This window comes from Tupaia chinensis, unplaced genomic scaffold, assembly GCF_000334495.1.
Source record: "Tupaia chinensis unplaced genomic scaffold, TupChi_1.0 Scaffold000217_1, whole genome shotgun sequence".
NCBI lineage: Eukaryota > Metazoa > Chordata > Mammalia > Scandentia > Tupaiidae > Tupaia > Tupaia belangeri.
Window position 1 is genome coordinate 4133612 of NW_006159692.1, and position 20662 is coordinate 4154273.

The 20662-nt window shown below is 41.9% G+C and overlaps 1 protein-coding gene across 2 annotated transcripts in view; it reads right to left on the reverse strand.

Moving 5' to 3' along the window:
- CPEB3 (cytoplasmic polyadenylation element binding protein 3) overlaps nt 1-20662 on the reverse strand; it is a gene marked incomplete in the record, with an annotated part of 190369 nt that overhangs the window by 103119 nt on the left and 66588 nt on the right. Inside the window, 1 exon segment of one of the 2 annotated variants that reach the window (XM_027771495.1) lies at nt 6836-6859. Within the exon segment in view, the coding sequence (XP_027627296.1) occupies nt 6836-6859 (24 nt within the window). 2 annotated transcript variants of the gene reach the window in all.

Below are 20662 nucleotides of genomic sequence, written 5' to 3' on the forward strand. Positions count from 1 at the left end.
AGAGACAGAAAGCGAGAAATCACCCCCCAGGGGGGATGGTCACGCCGCAATCCCTTCTCCTCCATTCTCCTCTCGGGATCTTGGGCACGCACGCACACGCGCCCGGCGTGAGTTTTAAGCCACCGGGTCCGGGACACGAACCGCGGTCGACTACGTGGGAGTCCAGCGACATAGCCATTACGCTAACTGCTGGTTCCCAACTTTTTTTTTTTTTTTGAGAGTTTTTTGCTATAGGGTGCATGCGCTCTCCAGAAAGACAGAGAGAGACCGAGAGACAGAAAGCGAGAACTCACACCCCAGGGGGGATGGCCACGCTGCAATCCTTTCTCCTCCATTCTCCTCTCGGGATCTTGGGCATGCACGCACACGCGCCCGGCGTGAGTTTAAGCCGCCGGATGTGAGACTCTAACCATGGTCGACTACATGGGAGTCCAGTGACATAGCCATTACACCAACTGCTGGTCCCATGGATGTTGTAACTTTTCTTATCAAGTCATCCATTAGTGAATAAATTTTTATGTATTACATGTATGCAGATGTATGTTTATAACAGTAGCTTCGTTCTTTATATTTATTTTATTTACATAGTTTAAAAGGATCTTTTTTATTTTCCTTGCAACTTTATAACCAGGAATCATCAAGAATACAGGCATAGCCAATATGGCTACTGATGGACAAGAGTCCCATGGAAACCATAAAAAATACAACACACTGTATATTAAATGTGTATATTAAATATACATACTATATATTATATGCCACCTGGAAGCTAGTTTTTAACCGGGCTTGCAGTTGTATACGAGAACACATATTAAAGTTTGTCAAAGGCAGAATACTCCTGATAGAAAATGTTAAGACTTTGCTGTGACTGTTTTCTTTTTTAAGTTTTTACTATAGAGGGCATGTGCTCGCCAGAGACAGACAGAGACACAGAAAGAGGAAAAATGAGAAATCACCACCCAGAGATGGCCACGCCACAATCCTTTCTTCTTGGGATTCTGGGCATGCATGTACATGTGCCCAGGATGATTTTCAAGCCGCTGGGTTCAGGACTATTAACTGAGGAGTCAGCTATGTGGGATCCAGCTGCTTTATCCTTCATGCCACCTTCTGGCCCTTTGGTGTGATTTTTATTACTCTACAAATAATACCAAGGTATGTCTACTGGTACTAAATAAAAAGTGGCTATCAAAGGGAAACAGCTGGGTATTTAAATACTGTGTATATATAGTTGATATTTATTTTCAAATCTTATCCTTTCACATCTAATTCTTCTTCCTTTCCACCACTACTTCAACTATATTACAGAGGCATACAAGTGGCAAAGAGTCTACGTCCAGGACTGCCATCCAAGTTTTCAGCTGATGCCCAAGTTCTCTCCTACTTTCACTGCTTGTACCACGAAACCCTTTCTCTAAGACCTGACACAGCTGTGTCCAGGAGTCTCGTCCTCTGTTTGAAAATCCATTCATCAAGGCAGCACAGAGCATCTCACTGCCAGCGTCTCCTCTCCAGCTGGCCCTACCGCACACACTCAGGGACATATGCTCCAAGCATCTGGTCATGTCAATCAATTCACCTCTAAGCTTTCTTCTAAGATGAATCACATAACAGAACACCCTGCTTCTCCCTCCTCCTCCATCATAGGAATAGCTCCTGACAGTCTACCTATGCCAGGAAGTTTTCCCAGGTTTATCAGGAGAAGTGTAAGATTCCACTGGTCTCATTCTTGCTGACAAAACTCAAGGCTTTCATATATATCCCCTTTTCTTTCTATCTCTAAAAAAATTATCGACACATGTAGCACATTATAGCTAAAGTTCTATTCCCTTTTATCAAAGAATTATTTTATTTAACTTTATTTATTTATTTATTTATTTATTTATTTATTTATTTATTATAATTTGAACAGAGAGGAACAGAATGAGAGAGAGTGGGGTAAAGTGAGAAAGGTAAGTCACGAGGTCTGGGACTCAAACTGGTTGGCCATGTGGGAGTCCGGCACCCTTAACCACCATGCCACCTGCTGGCCCCTAAAGTTCTATTTTTAAACATAGGTAGAAGTTCTACTCATAAACATACATCAGCAAGTTTACTTTTTATCCTTTTTTGGGCAATTCTAAATCTTAATTGGAGGAAAGGGATCAAGCATTATTTTAATCCCTGACCAAAGAAAAAAAATTTGGGGACCAGCAAATGACATAACGGCTATGTCGCTGGATTCCCATGTAGTCGAATGAGGTTCGAATCCCGAACCCAGTAGCTTAAAACTCACGCTGGGCATATGTACGTGTGTGCCCAAAATCTGGAGAGAAGAATGGAGAAGGGATTGTGGCATGGCCATCCCCCCTGGGGGGTGATTTCTCACTTTCTGTCTATCTCTCCAGCAAGCACAAGTGCCCACCAGCAAAAATTTCTCTATAGATAGATAAAATAGATAAATAAATAAAATTTAATCCCTGATCATGTTAATAAACAAGTATTAAGAAAATCTGCCAGTTTACCAAAATTACACTATGCAAGGTTGGCCCCAATGAATATAGCTCATGAAATGACAGTGCTAGACTTGAGGCACACCTGGCCCCATCCAACATGGCTAAGTCATTATATACCAAACACAATGACCTCTCTTCTTTTTCAGCTTTGGAGATGGAAGACTAAATAAAAGCATGGCCCTCTGGCCAGCTCTGCAGTGTAGTAGTTAAACACTAGGCAGAGGACAGACCCCACATAGCTAGCTCGGGTTTGGCCAGCTCTGTAGCACCATAGTTAAGACAGATTGCACATAGCTAACCTGGGTTTGAGTTCCAGCCTGGCAACTTGAAAACCACTCAGTGTGCTGCATGTGTGCCCAGGATCCTGACAGAATGGAGAAGAGGAGGAGAAGGGATTGCAGTGTAACTAGGTCTCACTGGGCAGGTACTTCCTTTCTTTCCCTCTGCCCTGTATCTCTCTCTTTCTCACGTATACACAGCAAATGTGTCCTTTGGAAGAAGGACGGGAGGAAGGGAGAGGGAAAGAAGGAAAGGAGAGAGAAAGGAAGAACCAAACATATTCTGCCTGTTCTTTCATGACGGAAAGCCAACACTCAGTCTTTTAGTTCTCCTTCCACTCTTACATCCACAGATTCACACATCCGCAAACACTCTTCCGTCATTCTCTTCATCTACAATTTTCTTTCTTTCTTTCTTTCTATTTTTTTTTTTTTGAGAGGTTTTTGCTATAGGGCATGTGCACTCGCCAGAAAGACAGAGAGCGACAGACCAAGAGAGAGAAATCACCCCCCAGGGGAGGTGGCCACACCACAGGCCCTTCTCTTCCATTCTCCTCTCGGTATCTTGGGCACACACACACAGGCAGCCAGCATGAGTTTAAGCCACTAAGTCTGGGACTCGAACTGTGGGCAACTACATGGGAGTCCAGCGACATAGCCATTACACCAACTGCTGGTCCCTTCATCTACAACTTTCAAACTGCAGGCTTATAGCAAGCAAGAACCAAGTCATTCTAGTAATTAGCATAACACTTGATGTAAAGAAGACTGTGGCTTTCAAAAACAATGAAATGTAATATTGCAAATGGGTAGGGAAAAGGTAACATGGACAGGGGCCAGCAGGTGGTGTGGTGGTTAAGGCAATGGAAACTCCCACATGATCAACCATGGTTCAAGTCCTGGACTTGGTGGCTTGCTTTCTCACTTTCCCTATCTCTCTCTCTGTGTCACTCTCTGATCAAATTAAAATAAATGAATGAATAAATAAAATAATTCTTTAAAAAAAAAAGGTAACATGGACAAAGAGTAATTGTTCTTTCAGGAGCTTAGAAACTACAAGTGATTTTATATTCTTGATGTCTAGTATCTAATATGCTATCATTTATATAAAAACGATTTTTTTTTTTTTGGGGGGGGAGAGGTTTTTGCTATAGGGCGTGTGCGCTTGCCAGAAAGTCAGAGAGACAGAAAATGAGAAATCACCCCCGGGGAGGATGGCCACACCACAATCCCTTCTCCTCCATTCTTCTCTTGGGATCTCGGGCATGCACACACCCATGTCTGGCGTGAGTTCAAGCCACCGGGTCTGAGACTCAAACCACGGTTGACTACATGGAACTCCAGAAACATAGCCATTACGCTAACTGCTGGTCCCTAAAAACAAATTTTAAACAAGATGATGTTGAAGTCTGCTGTGCATGGATGTGTGGGTATTACTTTAAAATAATTCTAATCAAGAAACATTTGATAAGGGACGATGCTATGTCTAAGAGATGACTTTCCTCAAAGAGCACATCTGGGAGTTGAAGAATCAGGACAATCAGGAGACAGGAAGAAGGCGAGGTAGCCTGAGAGAGGAGAGCAGTGTCTGCAAGGACACAGGGCAAGGCTTCCTGCAAAGGGGAAGGCTTGAACCATTCTTGACCTGGTAGAGTAAGGCTAGGCCTTAGATAAGTACATGAGACAGAGTTGTCAGGACTTGCAATGGCCAGACACAGGAAAGGACGTGGGCTGGTCAGGAGATGATGAGGTAGGGGAACGAAGGTGACTGGGCTGATGAAACAGGGAGGGGCTGGACCATGGGACTCTACATGGAGAATGAGGGTGATACGGATCAAGCACTTCATAAAGATGAAGCAGTAGAAATGGAAGCAATAGAATTGAGGGCCAACCTGAGAAACTGGAGAGGAAATCTCTCTAAGATCTGGTGACAGAGCAGGGCATGAGAAGAGGACAGGCCGCTCCCAGCTGTCCACCTTCCAGTGGTGTCTGATTTCCATGTAAAATGTTCATTTCCTATTCCTTTCTGACACTGATCATTTTTGGAGCAATGTTAAAAAATAGGCACAAGATGACTTTTAAGAGGCCAGTCCCACAGCACAGCAGCTAACTGCTATACAATGGGAGTCAGGTCCCAATGACCCCCTGTGGTTCAAATTCCAGATCCAACACCTTGAAAAGCATGCCAGGCACATGTGCACGCACACCCCAAATCCTGACAGGTGAAAAAATGGAGGAAGAAAGATGGCAGTGTGATCATGCCCCACTAGGGGAGGGGTGCTTCCTTTCTCTTTCTCGCACTTGGGTGAGCACACACACCCTATAGCAATAAAGAAAAATCTGTAATGATATCATTTCTAGGCTTTCACTTTATTAAATTTAAAAATAAGAAAGGCAGGGACCAGAGAGGTAGTGTAGTGCTAATGTGCTGGACTCCCACATGGCTGACCTTGGCTCGAGTTCCGGACCTGGCAGCTGGAAACTCACGCTTGGGTGTGTATGCATACAAAATCCCGAGAGGAGAATGGAGGAGACGGGATGTGGCCATTCCCTTCGGGGGTGATTTCTCACTTTCTGTCTCTGTCTCTGGTAAGCACACGCTCCCTATAGCAAAAATCTGTCTCAAAAAATAAAATAAAAAAGACAAAAAAAATTTAATGCTGTTTATTTCTATTGATTAAAAAAGAAAATCAACTACACTGGGGCCGGCAGGTGATATGGTGGTTAAAGGCACTGGGTTCCCAAACCTGGTGACTTACTTTCTCCTTTCCCTTTTTCTCTCTCTCTTTCTCTCTCTCTGGTCAGAATAAAATAATAACAAATAAAATTAAATAAATTCTTTAAAAAAAATCAACTATGCTATGTTTTTCCACACAATGTCGAAAAACAAAAGTTACTACGATTCCACCATACATGCATATGAGGTTTTGCTCATGTTCGTTCAGTCCATATTTACTATAGAATAAACAGTAAGATATTATGAATTTAGCATCATTACCTTCTCTTCATGATTCAACTATAAAGTCAGAAACAGTTTGATGAGTAATGAACATTAGTAACTCAAGAGCCAAACGACACAGATTCTCATCTCGGTCTGGCTTTAATCTGAGGTCACACAGCAAGTAAATGACTTCATTTCTCCTAGCTTCGGCAAGTGAGTACCAGAGTAACTAACATTTGTGGAATGCTTCTAATGTACCTGGGTAGCTATTTCATAACTCGAACTTCACAGACACTCTGGCTTTATTACCTCATAAATAACAGCTGAAGACATCGGATCTAAGTGATAAGGAAGTCAGTGATTACAATCCAAGTGTCTGACCGACCCCGTACTCTTTCCATCACACTGGGCTGTTCCTAGGTACTCTGTAAAACTGCCAGAACAAATTACAGACACGGAAATCCTTTAGCCAGACTGCAATACCACACAGGTGAAAGTTTATTACTTTGGGGATCTGTGACTAGGAGAGATCTGCGACTAGGTTTTATGGGAATGAAAACCTATTTTGAGGTCCATTTTTAGGAAAATGGACCTCTAGGAGAAGCCTATGCAAGAAAAGGCCCCTGAAACATAAGTTTCATGTAGCTGTCTCCAGATAAAACTCAAAACAAAACAAAACAACTCACCAGCCAACCTAGTAAACTCAAGAACTGCCCTTCAGAACTCAACCTCTGCCATCTAAGTAGAATGAAAAGAATGCAATAGACACGGGGCTGAAAATACATAAACCTGGCCCTTATTTCCTCACAGTCACTCACAATAAACCATAAGACAAAAACCTCCAGGTAGTAAAGAAGTCTTCGCTGTATCTTTATTAAGATTAAAAAACAAATTACCTACTAACAACAAAAAGTAATTATAATTCAAGTGATAAGTGTATTATTTTTCTAAAATAATCAAACTAGAACATCACATCTTACTTTCATTATTGTTGTACACACATGCTGGTATAAACACACTCTCTCTCTCTCTCTCACACACACACACACACACACACACACACACATTCATATTACTAACAGTTTGGCAAGCAAAAGATCTCATTAAAAAAAAAAATTTACCTCGTCTCCGCCCATAGCTCCTGGCTGCATGTAAACACAGAAGAAAACCATGGGTATTTGTATCAAAATGGTAATTTAGAAATAGAAAAATAATCACACAAAACTTTTCTAAGTACTCTTGGAATTATTTAATCAATCTGGAGATACTGTTTGTTGACTGTGACTGCAAACATATTATATTAAAGAAAAAAAAGACTTTTTAATGAAGTACAAGCTAAATCGGTCATAAAGAGAAATCCAGAGCCAGCAGATGGTGTGTGGTGGTTAGGGCACTGGACTCCCACATAGTTGACTGTAGTTCGAGTCCCAGACTTGGTGGCTCACTCTCTTTCTCTCTCTCTCTCTCCAGTAAGCATGCATGCCCTGCAGCAAATTAAGAAGTAATGATAATGATAAAATTAAATAAATAATTCTAAAAATAAAAAAATAAAAAAAAATAAAATAAATCCAACTGGGTATGGTAGCCACTGGAATGAATACACTTGTGCTTAAGTTCCACAAGTCTTATAAGGATTTAAACTGAGCCCATTATCTACTTCAGATATAGAGAAATACTGGGTTGTCAGAAAAGTCACAATGTATTTTTTTCTATGCAAAAATGTGTCATGACTTTTCCAAAAGCCCAATAGAATTCTTTTGTAAAAATCCTGATTTATAAATCCTAATTTGTACTTTTTATAACCACCAGACATCACTCAAAAAAAACAGCCATTAATTCTTTTTTATTTTTGAAGAGTTTTTTTTGCTATAGGGCATGTGCGCTTGCCAGAAAGACAGAGAAAGAGAGAGAGAAAGCAAGAAATCACCCCTCCCAGGGGAGATGGGCACGCTGCAATCCTTTCTCCTCCATTCTCCTCTCGGGATCTTGGCCATGCACACACACACGTGCCTAGAATGAGTTTAAGCCACCAGGTCCAGGACTCGAATTGCAGTCGACTATATGGGAGTCCAGCGACATAGCCATTATGCCAATTGCTAGTCCCCCAAAGCCATTAATTCTAAAATAACTGAAAGTTGTAGCATGTCATGGTCATTCTAAATTTCGTACTACACACACACACTCTCTCTCTATCTTTACATGGATTCCCCTGGAAAATGTATAGAAATTTTACATACGATTAGCTCTTGCCTTTACATAACATGTTTTTATAAAATTTTCAACAGTTTCTCTTTTCTTTATTTACCTTCCATTCAATATCACTGATCAGAGAAAACAGTGTCTTTCTCATCTATAAAATGAACTGAAAAAGTAGAAAGAGATTAAGGTACTTTGGTCTTGAGCTGTTGATAGGTTCATGTACCTACTATTTGAACAGAATCCTAACCTGTTTCCTGGCTTTAAGTCTTAACATTTTTTGATTTTGACTTATTAAAGATAAAACTACCTTTCTTGGGACCAGCGGTTAGAGTAATGGCTATGTTGCTGGACTCCCATGTAGTCGACTGTGGTTCGAGTCTCGGACCCAGTGGCTTAAAACTCACGCCAGGCGCGTGTGCGTGTGTGCCCAAGATCCCGAAAGGAGAATGGAGGAGAAGGGACTGCGGCGTGGCCATCCCCCCTGGGGGGTGATTTCTCACTTTCTGTCTCTCTGTCTCTCTCCTTTCTCGTGAGCCCACGCGCCATATAGCAAAAACCTCTCCAAAAAAAAAAAAAAAGATAAAACTACCTTTTTTGAAATTAAAAAGTATATTAAAAAATACCTATTTAATGACCACAGAAAGTTAGATAGCCTAAGCTGGATGTTACTTTAACGTATATCCATTCTACTCACAGAGTCTCATGCCGAAAGTCAGACATGTTCATAGATATGTATACATTAGCTGAACTTGCTATTGAAAGTAGCTAGATTAATTAAGATATTTTGTGAATCAATAAAATGTGGGGGAGGGGAGGAATGGAAAGCAATTGTACATACCTGAGAGAGTACAGGAGGAGGGTGGGAAATGGCAGAAGGAGAGCAATGGGGAAGGGAATACATATATAGATTTTAAAAATATATATTTTAAAAAAAAAATATATAAAACAAGAAATGGAAAATTATTTGATGATAACATGTATGATTAAGCCACTATACAATGTACTCTGGGTAGGAAATCACATTTTGTATGCTATGATGATGTTCAGTGAATGAATGTAAAATAAACACATTTAAAATTTTAAAAAAAGGTACTGGATCTATCAACCAGCAAGCAATGTGAAGGTTAAGGCATTGGATCCCACGTGGCTGACTTCGGAGTTGATGGCTTGGAAACTGAGTCAGGACTCTAAAATTGTAGAGTTAGCCAGGTTTGAGTCCTGGACCTGGTGGCTTAAAACTCATAGCAGGCACATGTGTGTGCGTGCCCAAGATCCCAAGAGGAGAGTGGAGAAGAGTGCTAGGCACATGTGCTAGGGTGCCCCAAATCCCAAAATCCCCAGAGAATGGAGTAGAAACTGCAGCATGCCCATGCCCCCAGGGGGTGATTTCTCACTTTCCCTCTCCCTTCCTCTCTCTCCAGCAAGTGTAACACCCTATACCAAAAACTTAAACCTAGGTCATACTTAATGAGAGTCCTTTGGAGGTTTCTTCCCCTTCGAAATTCAAGGGCTATAGAACTCATTATGACAAGGCTTAGTAGAGCTGGACTACGGTCCTGGAGCCAGCCCTAAGGAGAGTCTGTCATCTAAAATGATTTTAAGAGTACGAAATTTCTCCAATTTTTAACCTCAGACTCTATAAAAATAAAAAAGAACTCCACTTAACCCATTAAAAGCATGAAATGTCATAAAATTATCTTATGCTGAAAAAGGAGACTAATTCATAGTTGTATTTGCAAAATAAGGTAGTAAGCATTAAATCCTTTCCCCTAGGAAAAGGTTCAGACTTTTCAGCCAGATAGTTAAAACACTACCTGGTCAATCTCACTTTCTACTATTTTTTACTTTGCTTTAGATCTTACACCAATCCTCACTTTCACACCTTTATTTAACCTCTTTACGTTCCTGCTGTTCAAACAAAGAAAAGGAATATCCAGTTCAAATTCTATTTTTTTTTTCCCTGATTTCTCCCATGCTACAACCTTCAATTAAAAAAAAATTCTTCTGAATTTACAATGCTAGTACCTTCTACTTTGTCTCCAAAGGGCATGCATTATAAAACCATTTGAGGGATATTTATGCTTTTCATTACTTGGAATCTGGAATGTATCAGTCCACGTAAAGTATAATAAACGGTTATCTTCCTAGTTTGACCCCCAAAAGCTTACTTCATCAAAAACCACGCGGGTAAGCTAACGCTAAGCGGTAACACTGAAAAGATGCAGCTCGGACTTGTCTCTTTGTTCCTTGGCCCATCCCCAATGAGGTCAGGCTGCCTGACATTGCACTGAAAAGTCTCTATTGACAGTGGAAATAAACACTGTGCATTTCAAAATTATTCATTTCTCTCCCAAACAACAAATTCTCATTTCTTTCATTACATCTAATTTCTGGACAGATATTCAATGAAAAAGAATCTAATTGCAAAACGAAAGTACAAATGACTCATCAGACTTTAACAGCCCTAAAGGACGAGAATGCAGTTCACTCCAGTCCTCAACTGCTAAGCAATCAGCTAACAGAGACATCAAGTGACCAGGTCCCACTCGCTTGGGGTAGGGAAGACCCTCCTACATTGGGAAGAGTGCAGGAGATACAAAGATCTGTTTGGAGTGTTAATTAAACCTTCTTCAAACAATTCATGATCTTTCTTTAAAAATTTTAATTGCTGGGACCAGCAGATGGCATAATGGTTATATCACTGAACTCCCACATAGTTGACCATGGTTCGAGTCCTGGACCAGGTGGCTTCAAGCTCACACCAGGAACACGTGTGTGCGTTGCCAAGCTCCAGAGAGGAGAATGGAGAAGAAACTGCGGTGCTGGCATCCCCTCTAGAGGGCGATTTCTCCCTTTCTTTGGGTCTCTGTCACTCCAGTGAGTGCGCATGCCCTATAGCAAAAATCACGCTCTGAAAAAAATAATAATAATAATGGCTAGAGTGCACATAGGCTTGCCAGAGACAGAGGGAGAGGGAGGGAAGGAGGGAGAAAGCACCTCCCAGTGGGATGTGGTCACACCATAATCCCTTTTCCTCCTTGTCTCCATCCTGTCAGGATTTGGGGTACAGATGTTCATGTGCCCAGCATGTCTTTTAAGCCACTGGGGCCAAGATTTAAACTGTGGTCAGTCACATGGGATCTGGCTCCCTTAACCACTACGACTATAAGCCAGCCCAGTTCCTGATTTTTTAGAGAGTCTTCTCTTTTCTTTTTAAATTTTTTTAGAATTATTTAACTTTATTTAGTATTATTATTATTTTTTAATTTGCTGTAGGGCACATGCACTCACTAGACAGAACAAGATAAAGAGAGGCTTTCCCTTGTGAGAAAGCAAGCCACCAGGTCTGGGACTCGAACCATAGTCAGCCATGTGGGAGTCCAGCACCTTAACCACCATGCCACCTGCTGGCCCCCAGAGTCTTCTCTTTTCCTACTTCTGAATAAAGAGCATTAAATTGGTGCATCGCAGCCTGGGAACTCTGCTATCTGGCAGGCAGGATGGCATATGGACTAAGCAGCCAACTTGAAGGAGCGATCTGAGGGGCTTCGATCTGTTTTCATCACACATTGTGGCACATACGTTACTATCCCGGTTCTGATTTCAGTATGTTATCTGTGATCCCACAGTGACTGTGGTGACAGCAGCTGACACTCAATGAGTACTATGTGCCAGAAACTACTGGAAGTGCTTCAGTTATTAGTGTCATTTAAAAACAAGTCACAGCTTTAGGATGTAAATATTCGTATTGGCCTCTTCTTTCAGGGGAGGAGAATGGGACACAGAAAGGTTAAGTAAGTATCTTGCCCCAAATCACACAGCTCTGGAGTGATGGATTTCGAATAAGAACCTAAGCCATTTGGCCCCAGAGTTCACACCTTTAAACACTTGATTACAATGTTAAATTCCGAAGGCCCACATTTTTACTCCTTTTAATATCCTCTCATATACCTGGCAGAAAGGTCTATACGAAGTTGGTACCGAGCAAATACGCTCGTTAGCTGAGTGCGTAATAAATGAAGGAAGCAGTATGTGCCTCGAGGGCCTTTACAACGTGGGTGAATTTTGGGACCAGCAGATTGCGTAATGGCTATGTCGCTGGACTCCTGTGTAGTCGATCGCGGTTTGAGTCCTAGACCCGGTGGCTTAAACTCACGCCAGGTGCGTGTGTGTGCGTGCCCAAGATCCTGAGAGGAGAATGGAGGAGAAGGGATTGCAGTGTGGGTGTGGCCATTCCCCCTGGGGGTGATTTCTCACTCTCTCTCTCTCTCTGTCTTTCTGGCAAGTGCATGTGTCCTGTAGCAAAAATCTCTCCAGAAAGAAAAAAAGTGGGTCAAGTCTGTTGGTTTATAATCTGAACTAGTTACTCACATGAGAGTTGTTTGCAAACAGTATAATTAGAGTCAAACTCTCTCCCTACAGAGAGGTAATGAAATGAACACCAATGAGGGGAATTTGGGAGTGCAAAAGTAGCGCTCTCCTCCGGGAACAACTAGGACTTTTAAATAACAAAGAATATTACCTATGGGCCAGCTTAGTAGCCTAGTGGCTAAAGGAGCTGGATCCCAAGTGGCTGACTATGGTTTGAATCCTGGCCTTGGTGGCTTGAAAAACACTCAGTTTGTTCAACCACATGTATATGTGTATGTGTCCCAAACCTTGAGAGATGGAGAAATGGAGAAGGGACTGAGGAATGACTGTGCCCCACGGGGGGTGGGGTGCTTCCTCCCTTATCTCTCTCTTTTACTCTTGTTCTCTCTCTCTCTGGCAAGTGCGCATGTCCTCTGGCAATTATAAGAATATTAAATATATAAACTTACATGAACCAGCACAAAACTATCCCATACAGAATAAAGAGAACGATGTCATTAATTCCATCTCTATAATATACCATCTATGCCAAAATGGAATTATACTACATATAAGATACAATATTCTTTCAAAGTTTGACCTACTTCCTTTGAGAACGTTTAATTCTCTATTGTAAATTATTACCAGCCTTTCATATAAAATTCTTTTACTGTTTCATATACATTAAACAATTTAGATCTCATAAACATTACATTTAATTTTAAGCATCAGGGAAGTGATGAGTCTTGGCTCAGGACACTAATTACAGGAGAGGTTAAGGTAGAGAGTTTCTGGGGTGTTGGTAATAGTTTGGACTTAATCTGGGTTGTGGTTATACAGCTGTGATCAATTTGTAATAACTGAGCTATATATTTATTAAACGTTATTATCTATATACTGTACACTGAGCTGTATATTTATTAAACACATATTTATGATCTGTACACTTATAAAAGTTGTTAAATAAAAGTAAAAGACTACAAATAGTTCAGCTTGGTATATTAGTAATTAATGTAGAAAACCTAAAGTGCTAACATTTTTGTAGACTTTCTTTTCTTTTTTCTATTTTTTTTTAATGAGAGAAAAAGGGAGACAGAGATAGAGAGACATGTGTTTCTAAGAGGATCTCACCATGTCAGGACCTTCCCAGCTGACTAGGCGCACACTACCGTACCCCACATGTTTAAGTCAGTCCAGGACCCAAGCCTGGCCTCCCGTGCAGCCCGGTCTTGAACAGAGGCATCTTATCGCATGCACCACCACAGCTGGACCCTTTGTAGATGTTAGAATTTAAACTTTTTTGTTGTTGTTTTTCTTTATGACAGAACACGCAGGTGCACAAGGGAGAGAGTGAGAGAGACGAACACCCTCCACAGGGTCTGGTCACGCTCTGACCCCTTCCACCAGTCCTGCAGCCCATTGGCTCTTGGGCACTTGTGCACATGCTCAGCACGCTTCAGGCTGACCATGTAAGGGACTCGAACCGTGACAGTCAGGTGGGATTCGGCTTCTCTTGAGCAGCACATTACCTCTGGACCATGGAGCTAGTCTCCTTCATATATTTTCAAAGGCATGAACTTGCATAATGTAAAGTTGAGGAAAAAATGGACTCATTACCAACCCATTAAGAGTATATATAAAAAGGCACATGAATCTTACAGTGGGAAAAGCAAAGGTTATTCTGAAAGTGAGTTTGCATGGTCAGCAATTACACTGCATGACACTTGTCATGCCAGTGTACGGTGCCTCGTTAGGCATGAGGAACACTGAAATGGTCATGTGTTACTTCTTATGACTAGGCTGCACTGGGTTTTAAATGGCTGCATGCCTGTACCTGTGATTTCCCAATGGCAGGGCATATTATAACCTGCTGTCTCTTCTTTTTTTCAAGATTTTTATTTTATTTTGGAACACTCTCAGGTTTACAGCAAAACTGAAAGAAAGCGACAGAGATTTCCCATAGGCCCACATCCCCTTACATGTATAGCTTCTCCCACTAACAGCATGCCCTGTCATCAATATCCCCATCAGAGTGGCACATTTGTTAAAACCTACAATGACACAGCATCATCACCCAAAGTCCATCGTTTATTTACTACGGAGTAATTAGGGTTCAGTCTTCGTGTTATACATTGTGTGGATTTCGACGAATATACAAGTGGTTTCAAAACGTTCATGAAAAACTGGGACCAGCAGATGATGGAACAGTTACATTGCTGGACTCTTGTGCAAGTCGACTGCAGTTCAGGTTCTGGACCCAACGGCTTAATACTCACACCAAGCACGTGTGCGTGCATGCCCACAATCCCGAGGAGAATGGAGAAGAAGGCACTGCAGCGTGGCCATCCCTCCCAGGGGTGATTTCTCACTTTGTCTCTCTGTCTTTATATGTCTCTCTAGCAAGCGCACATGGCCTATAGCAAAAACCTCCCGGAAAAAAAAAAAAAAAAGGAAAAGAAAAATATGCATTATGAGAAAACTATAAATGGGATTTCAAATTTTTTGCATTACAATAAGCTCATACTAACTCATTATAACGTGTCCAAACAGGATCTATCAATAGTTTGAGACACTACAAAGAATAAGGCATCAGTTTGAAAAGAGCCCTGAACAGAATAACACAAATTCTGCTAAAATCAAAGGAAAAGCAAGCATGGGGTTTATGGGGAAGTGTGGAAGCATGCTGAAATCACCGATGTTTTACAAGGAGTTTATGGGAACAATGCCCAAAGAATTGAGCAGTTTCAAACAGCTTGTCTGAAGAAGAGATGAGATGATGTTGAAGATGACAAACACAGCGGCAAACCATCTACGTCAATTTGCAAGGAAGAAGTTCACCTTGTTCGTGCCCTAACTGAAGAGGGCTGAGGACAAACAGCGTAACACAGCCAACACCAAAGACACCTCGATTTGTTCAGTTCACACAATTCTGATTGAAAAACTAGAGTTGAGCAAACTTTCTGCTTGATGGATGCCAAAACTTGCTGCACCCAATCAACACAGATAAAAGCAGAGCTTTAATGGGAATTTTACACAAGTTGGATCAAGATCCTCAAGCATTTCTTATAAGGATTATAACAGCAGATAATACATGGCTTAACCAGCCCGATACTGAAAACATAACCAAAGCAATGGCTACCAAAAGGTAGAAGTGATTCTGTCAAAGCAAACGAAGACCAACGCTGAGGAAAGGTCATGGCAATAGCTTATGGGATACTAAAGGTATCTTGCTTGCTGACTCTCTGGAGGTACAAAGAACAATAACATCTGCTTATTATGAATGCGTTCTGAGAAAGATGAAGCTTCTTGGGAGCAGCAGTTGGCGCAATGGCTACGTCACTGGACTCCTATGTAGTCGAACGTGGTTCGAGTCCGGGACCCAGTGGCTTAAACTCACTCTGCGCATGTGTGCATGTGTACCCAAGATCCCGAGAGGAGAATGGAGAAGAGACTGCAGTGTGGTCATCCCCCCACGGGGGTGATTTCTCTCTCTGTATCTCTCTGGCGAGTGCACGCACCCTATAGCCAAAAAAAAAAACAAACAAACAAAAGAAAACCTCCCTGAAAAAAGAAAAAACAAAAAAAGAAAGATGAAGCTTCAGCAGAAAAATGCCCAGGAAAAAAACCAGCAGACAGCATAATGGTTATGGCATTAGATTCTCAGGTAGTTGACCATGGTTCAGGTCCTAGACCCACCAGCTTCAAACTCATGCCGGGTGTGTATGTGTGCGTGCCCAAAATCCCGAGGAGAATGGAGAAGGCAGCATGGCCATCTCTCCAGGGATGATTTCTCTGTCTCTCCAGTGAGTGCATGCTCCCTATAGCAAAAATCTCTCTAAAAAGAAAAAAGAGGGGTTGGCAAGGCTCAAATGACACCATGCATGTGTGTGCATCCTGACAGGATGGAGAGATGGAAGAGAAGTGATTGTAGCATGACCCCTAAGGGGTGCTTTCTTCTTCTCTCTCTCTCTCTCTCTATCTCTCTGTCTCTTTCTTTCCCTTTCCCTCTCTGGTCAGTGACCCTTACCCATGGTTTCATTTTTCTGTGCTTTCAGTTACCCACGGTAAACTTTGGCCAAAAATTAGTGAATACAGTAATAAGATATTCACATACCTTTTATTATAGTAGAAGCTATAACTTCTATTTTATTAGTTATTGATGCTAATCTCTTATTATGCCTAGCTTATCATTTAAACTTTATCACAGATAAAAACATAAGGGAAAAAACTTAGCGTATACAGGATTCAGCACCAGCCACAATTCTAGGCATCTACTAGAGCCGAGGGCACATATTCCCCATGGATATCTGCTTCTTGCTAGATCTATACATGTTATTACCATTTTCCAAATACATGAGTTAAAGCAAATCTTTCTTTTAGAGAGGGTGTGCAGAGCATGTGCACCAACCAGAGAGACAGAAAGTGAAAGTGAAAGTAAGAAATCACCTCCAGAGGAGATGGCCATGCCACAATCCCTTCTCCTCCATTCTCCTCTTGAGATTTTGGGCAATCATGCACAGGTGCCCAGTGTGAGTTTTAAGCCACCAGGACTGGGGCTGGAATCACTGTCAACTATGTGGGAGTCCAGCGATGTAATCATCGTGCCATCTTCTGGTCCCAAAGCAAATCTTTTAGGAAGGAATCAAGGTGGACTGAGTTTTCTCTGACATTGTCACACTGTTAAGAGAAGTGGGCCAGGGGGCAGACAGTGCAACAGTGACGGCAGGACTGGACCTGATTTGTGTTCCAAGGCCTCCCTGTGACATTGGCTGAGGATGGGGGGTGAATCGCAGCATGATGGAGTTGTATAAGGTGCTTCTCTCCACCCCCCCCACCCCGAACAAATAAATGGATAGACTTTAGAAAAGAAAAATAAAGCCAGTCTCTAACTGTCTGCCCTCTAATGTGTCTATGTATTAACACACACTGAAGAGACGCCTACATTAAACAGTAATAACAAGCTTGGTGAGTGCTGTGAGTGAGAGGTCCAGGTCTCACCGCCTGTGTAAGTGTGGGAAATAAACAGGGAAGTCCACAGTAAAGAAATAAGCACCTTTTCTGATTCCTGCACCTTTACTATTTAGTTAGAACCAACTGTCGCTTTAGACATATTCACATATATAAGGAACTTCTTTGAAAATCCAATAGTCAAGAATAATTCAGACTTCATTCATCCATTCATTTATTTATTTATTTGAGGTTTGTGCCTTAGGACACATGCAGGAAGGGGGAGGAGAACAGAGACAGTGAGAGGAAAGTGAAAAATCGCGCCCCAGAGGGGATAGCCATACTACAATCTCTTCTCCTCCATTCTCCTCCCAGGACCTTGGGCACACGTGACCAGGACAGGAACTGGAGTCGGACATGTGGGAGTCCAGCAGCATAACTGCTATGCCACCTGTTGGTCCTCAGACTTCATTATTAACAATGTGCAAAATCAGGCTATGTGGACCAAGTTAACTACTTTATTTTTTAGAAAAACATGGTAACAATTAGAGAAAACTATAGTTTCAGAGACACTGAATTTGCATATTTGTGTTAAAGTAGTAAAACACACACACACACACACACACACGCCATTACTAATAATTAAGTATTTAAAGCAAAAGTTACTGCCTTCAACCTGGAGGCAGGAGGTTCTGCTCCTGGCTCCATCTACCACCTCTGGAATGTCAGCTTTCCCATCTGTAAACTGAGACATCAAAACAAAACCACCACCTTCTAGGTCCTTTAGACATTCACTTACAGCATTCACCCAGAAGAGTTGGAAAGTTGAGAACTTTAATGCCACAGAACATCACATATCCCTCTAATCACGGTTTCTTATGTTGATGGAAAATAACCAACTCTAAAAAAATTAATAATGAATAATTAATGTGGTTTATTTCCAAGCAGAATATGAGTGACCTACGCCCCGAGAGGAGGCAAAACATGGCTTTCTCTTGGGGTGATCAAGTACAGGGGTTCCTTTTATTTGATTTTGAGAGTGAGAGAAAGTTTGGAATTTAGTGAAAAGTTTTTCCATTGGTCTGGCCCTGGGATATGTGGGGACAGGGGCTTGTAGGTTATAGGTGGGTTTTACAGCTTTTAGGGTGCTGATTGGAAAAGGAAGGCTGCTGAGATCAGAAAGGCTAAGGAGGCTTAATACACGTCACAAAGAGACTCCAATACTATGCCAAGAGCAGGATGTAGGAAGAATCCTGCTACCAGTGGGCCAAATGGTCTGTCAGCCTCTGTGGGTGCAACTCCCCCCAGGCCCTCTGGAATGGACTTTAAAAAAATAGGAAAAAGCAGTCAGACTTCTGTCCACACTTATTCTTCGATTAGCCATCATTTATTACGTATTCATATCACAACTATACACCGATTTTACTTTTAAACCTGTTCAGACAGAAAGAGCAACATTGGATCTTTTCATCAAAGAGTTCGAAATTAAAAACAGAAGAAAAAGAAAAAAGTCTTTATTCTGAGACTCTCCAAAGAATTCCTTCTATCTTTTTCACACTACTAAGAAATTATTTACTTATACCTATGGGTAGTGAGCAGAAATAACAATGACCTCTTCAAATTTCGGAAAATTCCATTTGGAGCTCTAGCACAGCTGGCTCTATTCCCATTCCGGCATGAAGGCATCATGTGCTCAGCAACCTCTCCCACCTCCTCTCAGCTGGGCCTCTCCCCAGGGCGCTCGCTCCCAGCACAGCACCGCAGGAAAGGAGGGCCCCAGGCACTGCAGACACTCAGGAATCTCTGCCCAACACAAAAATTCATAGCATGCCCTTCCCATTTCTTCTGTTGATGCAGTAAATGTACTAGAAGCCCTCGATTTCAACAGAAATATAAGTAAAACCTTCCTGATATATGTTCATAATATACATATAAACATATATTTATATGTGATATATATTAGATATGTAAATATATAAATAAAACATTTGTGCTATGTGTAAATACACATAAGTATATATTATAACATTTGTGTTAATGCATTAAAAATATACACTTTTGAGTGTGTGTGTGTGTGGCAGCAGGTTCCAATATGGCCAACTGTGGTTCAAATCCCAACTCTAGCTGGCTGAAACACATGCTGGGCATGTGGGTGTGTGCACCTCAATTCCCAACAGGATGGAGAAATGGAGGAGAAAGGATGACCTTGGCTCACTGCGGGATACTCTCTCCCTCTCCTTTCTTTTTCTCTGGTGCACATGCTCTCTAACCAAAAAAAAAAAAAAAAAAAAAAAAAAGAGAGAGAGAGAGAGAGAGACTTCAATTTATCAGTTTTCTTTAGATACTTTGGCAAGGAAAAGTGAAGATAATAATTCTCTCTCCTTGATAGAGGAGAAGTGGCACTTCAGATTTCTTACTTACTTCTTATAACTTGGAATAGATGCAATTACTACCTGAAAGAACTCAGAAAAGAAATGGGAAGGGGCCAGCCAGTGGTATGGTGGTAAAGGCATCTGGATCCCACATGGTTGATCCTACGGTTCAAGTCTTGGACCCAGTGGCTTGAAAAACATACTGGGCACATGTGCATGCATGCCCCCAATAGCTATGGAGAAGAAGGGATTATGGTGTGACCATCTCCTATGAGGGGTGTGTTAGGCTGGAGACCTGGGCAGCTTGGATGTGGGGGTTGAATGGCACACCACAGTCGGCTGATACAGCCCTGAACTAGTCTGTCATTAGACCTGCGCTGCACTCAGATCTAACCCGGATGTAGCACCTGGCGCTCTCCTCTGCACACGGGACTCTACTCTGCACACAACACCAGACGTTACGTAGCACAGTAGTTTACTCTCCCCCTAAACCTTTACCAAACGTGGATTGTTTCTACCTCTAAGATGCTCCCCCCCTCCTTATACCTTATAAGAATCACTAAACCCCGCCCTAGCGCTCGACTTCTCTGGCCCATCTCCCCCTTTCTCTTTCTCTCTGTTGGACCAGGGAATCTCGCCCAGCATTCCCAATAAAGGCTCTACATGTCTATTTCCTTGTATGGTCGGCCCATTCCTTACAGGGTGCTTTCTCACTTTCCCTCTCTCTCTCTCTCTTTTTTCTTTTGGAGAGGATTTTTGCTATACGGCATGTACGCTCACTAGAAAGACAGAGAGAGACAGAAAGCGAGAAATCACCCCCCAGGGGGGATGGCCACGCCGCAATCCCTTCTCCTTCATGCTCCTCTTGGGATCTTGGACATGCACACACGCGCCCAGTGTGAGTTTAAGCCACCGGGTCCGGGACTAGAACCACGATCGGCTACATAGGAGTCCAGCGACATAGCCATTATGCTAACTGCTGCCCCCCTCCCTCTTTCTCACTCTCTAGCCAGCACATGTGCCCTCTGGCAAAAAAAAAAAAAAAAAAAAAAAAAAAAAAGAAAGCCATAATGTATTTTT